This window comes from Ciona intestinalis, chromosome 14 (genome assembly GCF_000224145.3).
Source record: "Ciona intestinalis chromosome 14, KH, whole genome shotgun sequence".
NCBI classification, from domain to species: domain Eukaryota; kingdom Metazoa; phylum Chordata; class Ascidiacea; order Phlebobranchia; family Cionidae; genus Ciona; species Ciona intestinalis.
In genome coordinates this window covers 1,012,896-1,023,751 of record NC_020179.2, presented here as the reverse complement: position 1 = coordinate 1,023,751, position 10,856 = coordinate 1,012,896, and the positions used below count along the sequence as shown (strand labels likewise).

Genomic DNA, 10,856 nt, shown 5'->3' with positions numbered 1-10,856 from the left:
AAATACCTGATTACCAAATATGTAGTTTATCCCTTATTGCGAGAGGTATGACCCAAAACAAGGCAAATAGAACCATATTTAACCAACCAACAAACAATACACATACCAGTACTAACATAAACAGCGTAATAGTTTAAAAATATACCATACATACATACATATACCCACATACCTGTCACTTAAAATATAGATTACACCAACATGAATTCGGCACAACATTTAAACACTGCCACTGCTTCTTAACACTAAAGAACCGAAAACTAACACAACGAAAAGCAAGATAGTTGAAACGTACGAAGTGCTATAAATGTAATTATTGGTAGGCGCCTCCCGCTGCTTATAATCAGTGTGGGCCCGGCGCTGCAGCACAGTTGTATAGCGCGTCTGCTTCTAACCCAGAGGTTATAGGTTCACGACTCGTCGCTGCTACCATTGTGGGCGTATGTATCTTTCGGCAAGACACTTAACCCTATAATCATCCACAAAGTTACATACTTGGTAACTCGTTAGCTGGCACTACATGTGTATGAACAACTGTGTGATAACGACTGTCGTTTTCCGCCAACACGCGAGGATGAGGTAAGTTACATTCATTCATACAGTTTATGGCATGTTTACGTGTACTGCTGCTTAGTCCAGTAATTTAAAACAAGTTAACATTTACAAACAACTGTAATAGTTCGCAATTTCATACTAATGTGGGGTAAGATGGATACCGTTAGCACCTTATACATTTGTATCCACACGACTCTAGAAGAGCGTTGGTAATTATCCAAACCACGATTGAGAAATATGGGATTTGGATTCTAACAGTATATCCCATCTTACCCCACAGAAATATATTACGTTTTCGTAATTTCACTTAATTTTTATGTTGGATGTGAATGATTTCTCCAACAGTTTCTATTTCACAACAAACGAAACTTTTTACACATTGTTATTTTATTGCATTGCTTAAATTTAGTGGCAACAAACGTTTCATCTACTTTAATAGTAATAATCGTAGTAGTAATCTTCGGCTGGCATATCATTCAACTTATCATTCGCGTAGTAGTAATCGTAGTAGTAATCTTCGGCTGGCATGTCATTCAACTTATCATTCGCGTAGTAGTAATCGTAGTAGTAATCTTCGGCTGGCATATCATTCAGCTTATCATTCGCGTAGTAGTAATCGTAGTAGTAATTTATTAAAACAAAGAAAAGTGGACTATATGCAAAAAATCAAACCAATCTTGCAAAACTAGTGTCTAAAAGGTTATAACTGATATAACATTACCTTTCTCTTCTGGCTTTTTTTCTTCATTGCTGAAAATAAAAATAGTGTTAAAAATAATCCTATATAACCTTCTATAATGCCCTTAAGAAATAGCTGGTTTAAATTTATTTCAAACCTCGAAACCTATTTACGTTATACCGCGGTGAGATTTAATATTAAAGTATAATTGTCACGTATAGAAATGGTTGGAAAAAAACGGCAATAGAAAACGGTTAAATTTGTTAAAAATACAAACCTTTTTTTGGTTGTATTTTGCCCAGTTATAATAACTCTCTCCTTGCTTGACGAAGCAGACGAGTCCGATAAGTAGAATGGTGATCCATCTTGCAGTGGTTGATTAACTTGTGAAGTCTTATAAGCAAGATACGGCCTCGTATTTATAAGGTTCTGTACAATAACTCCTTTCGCCAATCAGAGGCATTTAGGTTCATTTACTTCCAAACTATTTGAGCAGCCCAAAGGAGAAGTCTCCAAGAAAAGCAAAGACTTCTCGTGTATTGTAAGAAGGGAACATCCTCTTTTAACAACTTCCACAACAGAAGCTACCAACGAAGCGCTAGGCGATAAAAGATTCATCAGAAATATCATCAAACCATTACAGAAACCCGGATCTTGGTATATAAGTTGTCAACTTACAAGAAAATCGCACAGCGCGCGGTCCAATAATTTATTACAGGAAGTAATGTGTTGCTAAGTGCTAACTTATTTTCCTCGCATTCAAGCAACTCAGTTACATAACCTTATATACTTATATATACACGCTGAGCCAAACAACTCGGCAGGAAATAAAAAAGGACCTCCTATAGAAGAGGTAATGTTATTTCATTGGACACCTTTAGCACACAGCAATGTTCAAATATCCTGATCGTTTATTTTTAAACAATTAACAACGGTCTATGAAAATTGTAAGGGTATGATTTTATACTTCTTTGAATGTTCTTTGTTTACTAGCACACGATGTCATAGTGTGAATTTGGATTGTTTACTTTATATAGTTACAGTTAAGGTGTATCAGTGTATATGAATGGGAATGTAACTTACTTTATCCTTGCGTGACCTAAAAACGACAGTCGTTATAACACGGGTGTTCATACACCTATATCGCCAGCTTATACCATGTATGTTACTTTGTAGGTGATTTTTTCATGTATGCCTGATATTTGGTTAACGTTATAACTCATTAGTGACCACTGGGTTGAAGCAATTATTACCTCTGCATGGGTTACAGGCAGGCGCGCTAACCACTATGCAACGCCGACGGACAGACATTTTAGAATAGTAATCTTCGGCTGGGATGTCGTTTAGCTTGTTCTTGGAGTATACGTGAACGTAGTAGTAATCTGTTTAAAAAAAATAAAAATAAACCTGTATAAAAAATGCAAAACAACCACGTAAAACGAGTGTCTAAAAGCTTACAACTGAAATAACATTACCTTTTTTAGGGGGGTCCTTTTCTTCATTTCCTGCCGAGTTGTTTGGCTCAGCGTGTATAGATAAGTATATAGGGTTGTGTAACTGAGTTGCTTGAATGCGAGGAAAATAAGTTGGCACTTAGCAACACATTACTTCCTTTGATAATTTATTAAACCGAGCGCTGTGAGATTTTCTTGTAAGTTGACAGTTTGTAAAACAAGTTCCGGGATGCTGAAATGGTTTCAAAATATTTCTGATGAATCTTTCATCGCCTAGCGCTTCGTTGGTAGCTTCTGTTGTGGGTGTTATTAAAAGAGGATGTTCTCTTCTTACAATACACGAGAAGTCTTTGCATTTCTTGGAGATTTCTCCTTTAGGCTTCCGAAATAGTTTGGGAGTAAATGAACCTAAATGCCTCTTATGAGCGGAAGTAGTTATTGTATAAATATAGGGCCGTATCTTGCTTAGACTTCATAAGTTAATCAACTACAACAAGATGGATCAAAGACTTCTCACCATTCTACTCATCGGACTCGTCTGCTTCGTCAAGCAAGGAGAGAGCCGTGGCTACAACCAAAATAGGTTTTTATTTTAAAAGAGTTTAAACCAACCGTTTTTAATACGTGACAACTATAAACACGTTAACGCTAACCGCGGTATAACGTAAATAGGTTTCGAGTTTTGAAATAAATTTAAACCTACTATTTTCTTAAGGGCATTATAGAAGGTTATATATAGGATTATTTTTAACACTATTTTTCTTTTCAGCAATGAAGAAAAAAAGCCAGAAGAGAAAGGTAATGTTATATCAGTTATAACCTTTTAGACACTAGTTTTGCAAGATTAGTTCATTTTTTTTGCATAAAGTCCACTTTTCTTTGTTTTAATAGATTACTACTACGATTACTACTACGCGAATGCTAAGCTGAATGATATGCCAGCCGAAGATTACTACTACGATTACTACTACGCGAATGCTAAGCTGAATGATATGCCAGCCGAAGATTACTACTACGATTACTACTACGCGAATGATAAGCTGAATGATATGCCAGCCAAAGATTACTACTACGATTACTACTACGCGAATGATAAGCTGAATGATATGCCAGCCGAAGATTACTACTACGATTATTACTATTAAAGTAGATGAAACGTTTGTTGCCATTATAGTTGAGCAATGCAATAAAATAATAATCTGAAAAAGTTTCGTTTGTTGTGAAATAGAAACTGTTGGAGAAATCATTCACATCCAACACAAAAATTAAGTGAATTTACGAAAACGTAATATATTTCTGTGGGGTAAGATGGGTTACCGTTAGCATCCAAATCCCATATTTCTCAATCGTGTTTTAAATAAGAGACAGACGCGCGAATTATTATGCCACGGCACCGGACGTATTGTTCTAGAGTTAGTGGAGTGGGGGAAAACGGGCCACCTTAATCACATAATATCCAAATATACTGATGGTGTTTAATCAATTAACAACGTAAGTCGTGGGGATATAGTTTTATTTTTCTCGGATTGTTTTTTTGTTTACTACCAAATAAGACGCGAATACAGAAAAAAGGTGTCCCATCTTCCCCCGCCCTCTATTTCACGCAAGATTAGTTTGGGAATTTGGGATCATGAAACGAATTAATGTAAAATAATTTTATTGTCATGATTTTGTTTAAAAATGAAAAAGAAATAAGCGCTAAAGAAAGATCGGAAATATAACCGTTTTAAACAGTGTTAACTTGGAAAAGTAGTTGCCAACAAAATTGAAGAAAATGTTAAGTCCAGGTAACACTAATGACATACCTAATACAGCTACATGATAATACATCACACAATAAGAGCAGTGCTAAAAGACGTACAGAATAAATGTGGCGTGTAAAAAATCAAGCAATAAATGAATGCACTTTATCTGTTACAGCTAATTTGCATGCCGGACATTTTGTAATTTCTTTTCCGCATGTGTCGCAGCAAGATAAATGCCCACACGGCAACAAAACGACTACTGCTTCTTTTTGCCGGCAAATTTTACAAAATCGAGCCATTTCTAAACGCTGTAACTCGCTGGCAGTTGACTGCTGATCAGTATTGAATGTTAAAGTAGTTTCTGGAGCTGTGGGGGCCTCACTTTGCTCTTCTGATGAGGTGTTATCATCACCGTTATCTGCCAGTATAGCATCTACTAGGCTGAGCAATGTGGAAAAAGATTTTCCATTTTCTTTCATATTTCTAAAAAAAAGTTTTTTTTTTGAATTTATGAGACGTAGTTTATCTTTGTGTGATCGTAACAAAGCTACATACGTGGTAACTGGTAAAACAAAACACCTGTGTTATATATACTATCATTTTTTCACCACGCGAGGATAAATAAGTTACATTAATTCATTCACTAACTTTGTAATTGCGCGCTTAATTTCTTTCTCTTCAAAACCCATTTGTTTTGCGCCATCCACTACAGCAGATGATTCCATTTCTTCATCAATTTTGGATTTCAATTTCCTTTGTTCTTCTTGTGGGTCAATAATCACAGGGCCAGGACTAGAAAAAAAAGGTAATTGGTTAATTTTCGATCACTTTTTCGAAAAATAAAGGAAAAAAACAGTCAGTGAAATAACAGAAGGGATTTAAAAAACTTAAAACAACATGTTTTTGATTCACAATTTGTTTTTTTTTGTAAAAAGTTTTGGTGATGATTTTTTAAACATTTTTGAGACAGATTTGTAAACCATGCAGGAAATAATGTAATTAAATTAATGTTGCACCGTTTTTGTGATATTTTTTAACCATTTTTTGTGGGACCAACAGTATTCTAAAGTAAATAAATGCATTGCAGAAAATTCCGGGGCAGGTGTGCCTACCTTGCCACCCCAGGTGTGGCGCCTATGTTCTCATAAACTAATACATACCTTTGTGGTTGAGGTTGAGGTGGTGGTACGTCATTGTTGCTTCTACCAAACAATTGGTAAGGGTTAGAAATTCGTGGTCTGTTGAGGTTAGGAAACTGCCTTGCTATTCGGTGCACATAAAGTTCACCTTTTTGCTGTAAAACGAACTCACACCTGAAAATAAATAAATTTTTAAGTAAAAAATTGATATCGAAAATAAGGGTCATTATAGTACAGATGTTCTGTTTTATACAGTTTAAACAACCCATTAGTGACCGCTGGGTTAAAGCAATTGTCGTTTAGTTTATTGCTCTAGGACACATACGCTCCCAACCTTAGCAGCAATGAGCCTTGAACCCATTACAATCTGATATTACAATAACCACTTAACAAAAATCATAGTTTTGTGAATGTTATAAAGTTAAGATATAAAAAGGTTACATGAAACCAAAAGTTTGGGATTTGTCCGGTAATAACTATATTGCATATTTAATACAACGCATTTTGGTTATATATGTTTAACTTACTCAGGAAACCACTTTGCATGTTCATACCAGGGGTCATCATTAGGTTCCCAGTTCTGTAAACCTCCGTTACAATACCAACATTTGGTGCGATCTCTGTCACCTGTGTGAATAATTCAGTTACTGATATGATTTAAACAGGTTTCTCAACCAATAGGTATATAAATGAATGAATGAATATTACTTGTCACATTACTTTAAAAGTAACAATGTGGGCTTTCTGTTTTAAACAACTCTTACGGCTTACTACAGATGTAACCTTTTAGGGGATGTTTTTGCTTAATAAATTGGACAACCCATAAGTGACCACTGAGTTGGAGCAATTAACATTCGTCAGTAACATGGTATTCATAAATTAAGACTACTTTTTACTTGATTGTAAATATGTACTTACCCAAGTAAAATAAACCAGCATCTGCCATTTGTTCTGGTGTGGTAACTATTCCATGAGAAGACCATTTTCCCAAATTATGCATAAAAGTCTGCAGTCTTACTCTTTCACTCTTCATGTGTGGGTTTCTTGGGTTACTGCAGGGGAATTGAGAATTTTCTGCGCACCTTGGAGCTGGTTCTGTTGCTCTGGTAGATTGTAGAACAGAGAAAGGCACTTGGAGATGTGGTTTGTGTATAGTAGCTGTCTGGTACATTTGCCCAAATTGATTTGATGATTGTTGCACTGGTAGGTTTCTTGGGGTAACTACTTGGTTTGTCGTTTGGTCAATATTTCCGAATTTTAAAAGTTCTCCGGCTGATAATGTTGTTTGGTCCTGATTTGGAATGGATTGGACAAAGCTGGCGTTTTGTAAACTAGGCAGATTTTGTTGAATTTTATGGCGAACTGAAAAAATAATAAAGTGACAGTTAGACTTATGTAAATAACTCCAAATGTTGATAGAAAGATCGTACAGTTTAAGAATAAAAGACAAATAATTTTACATTTTTTGTATTCTAATAATTTGCCCAAGAAAACATTTGCACGCAAAGGTAGCAGCGACGGGCCTTAAAACCGTTACCTTTGGGTTAGGTGACACACATGCTAACCAAGTGTGTCACTGCACCTACGAACTAATCAGAAGTAAATTGAGCATAAATTTATATAAATATACATCTGATTGTAACAAATACTTACGTAGTGGTACATTAGTGGTGTCTGTCCCATTTGCGAATTCACAATCTGGTTTATGCCATCCAGGTAAACCCATGTTTTCTGTGCCATTTAAGCCTTCAACACATTGCCCACACCTGTTCAAATAATTACAATATTAAATTAATATATATATTTATATATTAATATATATTTAAGGAGCTAATGTAGGTTTAATTGAATAATACAGTAATAGCACAATATAAAGATAACAATATGTTTATTGGTAAACCTAAAACTTAAGTCAGTGAAAATAAGTTTCTCATTACAAATAAGGAATTATAAGCATTAGTTAGTGTAATAACTTCAAAATGCAATTCCAATGTAAAGTAAATGCCAAATGTACTTAATTTCCACATATATAACTCTTTTTGCCTAATACTTTTATCCTACAGTACTGTATAGAATTTGTTTATTCACCTGAAACACTTTACTCTGTCTTTAAACCCTGTGTACAGAAATCCATTTGAAGACAATTTCATTTTGTCAACAGGTTTGTTAGAAGGGAATTTATTGAAAGTCGTAATTCGGTAATCTTCTCTTTCCTTTTGGCCTGGATAATAACACATAACAATTAGAATTTAGTAGAACACATATAGTAGGATGGGGTAAGACGGGACAACTTTCATTAACTTTTTTCTCCCATTTAGTAGCAAACAAAGAATAATTACAGGATTATATAACCGTAGCCCTGTGACTATAAAAGAGCATTTTTATTTGTACAAAACATGATCAGGAAATATGGGTTTTAGGTGCTAAAGGTGTCCCATCTTACCCTATAATAATATAATTTATTTTTTTTTTTAAGTTATATATACTTTATGATTGTTTACATGTATTAGACTATTAGAGTTATGCCAAAAAATGTTTAAAGGTTGGAAATCCTTAAAGGCCTTACACAGGAGAATGGAAATACGTACTGCTGTAGACTGTACCAGTAAATAGTGGCCGTAACACTCTCTATTGTTACACCTACTGACAAATACGTATTCTGTCATGCAGTATCTAACATACTACTTCCTCTTGTCTATGCGGTAGCCATAAAAGTAAGATTTAAAACGGTACAACCTTTATGTTAAAAAATGGTATGCAATACACTTACTCTACATTTAAAACTGCATTTAAAAGGTGGCTGCAAAAATTAAAAAAGACGTGTAGGCGGCATCTTACGTACCGGTATTATTGTCGTGTATTACACAAATAGACATAACAGCAAAACAACGGTAGACAGTGTTAAAGCATTTTATTTAACCTGTTTACCTGGTGTAATATAAACACATCGTTTGTCTGATGGTTCAGATGTTGTGTTCACTTTCATTCCGTCAGTTTCGATATCCGAGAATAAATTGTTTGCCAATTCCATTTAGACGAAAATATTTCAAACATACAATGCTATCAACTAAATAAATAAATACAATGTATGTTACATAACTCATTCTATTTAAGCATAAAGCCGTAAACCTCCATAAAGCATATAGCCCTATACAACACACACAGCTTACAACTACAGTAGCCTAATCCCTTTTAATTGACTGGTTTACTCTGTACGTGCAGAAGCACGCGTGTACACAGTACATTCTACCGCTTTCGGTAGACTTTGTCTCTGTTGTTGTTGCGCACTGGTTTACTTGTTATACGAATCTCCACGCCTTACTATACTCTGCCTAAACCGCTCACGTCAGTTTCTTATTACTTGCGAAATATGTAACTTCACTTCTTAAACTGCACCGTATGTGTGAAACTCGAAAATTTATTTAGGTTGAGACGGATAAAAAAGGTTGCACAACAACAACGTTGTCTTTCTAAAAATATATCAGAGACCGGCGCAACGAATATCAAATTACGAAATTTGATGCCTAAATATCGGTATAAACACATTCCGCTCATTGTGCATTATATTTTTTGTAAATTCCATAACCATATCAGTAACTCGCCTTTAACCTTTTTAAAACATTCCAAATGCCTGTATGATCTATAAATAAAATCTATATTTCAACATAAAACACATCTCAAGGCCGCGTCCGAACTCATAGACTAACTACTGGAAATAACATGCTGTCGTCGCTTTAAATACGTACGTACCATGCTGTCCTCCTAGGCTTAACGTCCTTGTTTGAACTACGAGTTTCGGTGGCGTATCTGGGTACCTCCCCATTTTACTTTCCCGGCTCGTCAATGCTTGCTTTGAGATGTACCGTGTACCACGAACCGAACGTGACATAATGCGGTAAACGTGGTTTTTAGGGATGTTTTATTTGTCGCTACCTCAGTAGTGTTATATATACCATGTGATTATATTACTGAACACTTAAAAACAGGTTTGACGCAATACACAAATTCTAGCAGAAACATTCGGTCGATTTATTGAATTTAATAAAGTATATTTTGCTCTGATCATATATTAAAGAATATACGAAATACTTCATGCAGCATTATCTGACCATCTGGCCTACTACTATATATTCAGCCTTCAGAAAAGGTAATGCGCAAACTACAATTATAAAATTTGTAGATGGTCATTACGTATGAAACGCTAAACAATATAATAGAGTGAGGTAAATCGGGACGTGGGGTAATGGGGGACATTTTACGCCCCAACTTAGAGATAAACGAAAACAAAAGTTACATAAACCAATATCCTCCTTTCGTGGTTCGGAATTTCCGCTTGCGTCATGTTCATTCAAACGACCGAGTATATAGGCTACAAAAGCGAACAACTGATAAAGTCAATATTGTGTCAAGGGTTGGGGACTCTCTTTGTGCGCGTGGTAGAACACAAACTAAATAGCCTACCCAAGATTTAAATAGCATGTAAGAAACCGATTCGTCACGTTCGTATTTTACCTGTTTTTTTCGGTGAATTTTTTTGGACATTTTTTTAAATTTCGTCTCTATAAACGGTGTAAATTTAAAATATTAACAAAATATTTTTTGTTGTGCTATCTATTATAGTAGGATGAGGTAAGATGGGACGTTTTTTTCGCTTTAATCGTCACATTTGGTGGTAAACAAACAACATTTATACTTAATATACAAGGGTATAGCCCCCAACTCTAATTGTTAAAAACACGATCGGGAAATATGGGATTTAGCAAATTACTATACAGTAGGGTAGGGGAAGACAGGACATCTTTAGCACATAATATCCAAATATCCTGATCGCGTTCTAAACATTTAAAAACGGTCTATTCTATGTGGAGTCGTGAGGATACGGTTTTATAATTCTTTGAATGTTTTTTGTTTACTACGAAATAGAATGAGATAATAGAATAAGAAGTGTCCCATCTTCCCCAACCTTATACAATACCATACGTTTCCTGGTATGTTGCGACGAGTCAGAAACCGCGTGACGCGCGACTACGTAATTTCATTTCCGTTTATTGTTCGAAGTAAACCCTGATAGTTGTAATTAACAACGTAGAAATAAGCATAAAAAGAAATAAAATCTAGGGTACATATTTTATCCAGTACGTGATTTTAACAAATTCGCGAGAGAATATGTAGATATGGATGTAGGTAGTTCATAATAAACATATATTATATGTCATATAGCAGGGTCATGCGATTGGGAATCTATATAAAAATCAAAACAAGTTACTTCCTATAACTAAAACGG

General features: G+C 35.1%; 3 protein-coding genes and 1 long non-coding RNA gene across 8 annotated transcripts in view; 1 reads left to right on the top strand and 3 right to left on the bottom strand.

Annotated features, from left to right (window-relative positions):
- ggcx (gamma-glutamyl carboxylase) overlaps positions 1-10,856 on the bottom strand; it is a 19,167-nt gene that overhangs the window by 5,142 nt on the left and 3,169 nt on the right. The window lies entirely within an intron of this gene.
- Positions 1,272-2,805, bottom strand: LOC108950089. The gene is made up of 3 exons (XR_003396576.1): positions 2,710-2,805; positions 1,512-2,616; positions 1,272-1,305 (listed from the first exon to the last, which is right to left on the bottom strand). It is a non-coding gene; the product is annotated as an uncharacterized LOC108950089 (long non-coding RNA).
- LOC100186055 (probable ATP-dependent RNA helicase ddx20) lies at positions 2,157-3,895 on the top strand. Of its 3 annotated transcripts, none has more exons than XM_002127877.5 (3): positions 2,157-3,271; positions 3,458-3,486; positions 3,580-3,895. In XM_002127877.5, the coding sequence occupies exons 1-3, from the start codon at positions 3,186-3,188 to the stop codon at positions 3,831-3,833; spliced, it is 369 nt and encodes a 122-aa protein (XP_002127913.2). In that variant the 5' UTR covers positions 2,157-3,185; the 3' UTR covers positions 3,834-3,895. The 3 variants fall into 3 exon arrangements, 2 of the variants coding, with proteins under 2 accessions (XP_002127913.2, XP_009860724.1); XM_009862422.3 differs by having other exon boundaries at positions 2,692-3,271; positions 3,637-3,895; XR_003396575.1 differs by having other exon boundaries at positions 2,722-3,271; positions 3,751-3,895.
- LOC100177446 (inhibitor of apoptosis protein) lies at positions 4,329-8,872 on the bottom strand. Of its 3 annotated transcripts, none has more exons than XM_002127937.3 (8): positions 8,501-8,872; positions 7,661-7,793; positions 7,226-7,338; positions 6,491-6,934; positions 6,100-6,199; positions 5,594-5,746; positions 5,082-5,225; positions 4,329-4,916 (listed from the first exon to the last, which is right to left on the bottom strand). In XM_002127937.3, the coding sequence occupies exons 1-8, from the start codon at positions 8,601-8,603 to the stop codon at positions 4,574-4,576; spliced, it is 1,533 nt and encodes a 510-aa protein (XP_002127973.1). In that variant the 5' UTR covers positions 8,604-8,872; the 3' UTR covers positions 4,329-4,573. The 3 variants fall into 3 exon arrangements, with proteins under 3 accessions (XP_002127973.1, XP_026693494.1, XP_026693495.1); XM_026837693.1 differs by lacking the exon at positions 8,501-8,872 and adding an exon at positions 8,415-8,463; XM_026837694.1 differs by lacking the exon at positions 8,501-8,872 and adding an exon at positions 8,161-8,295.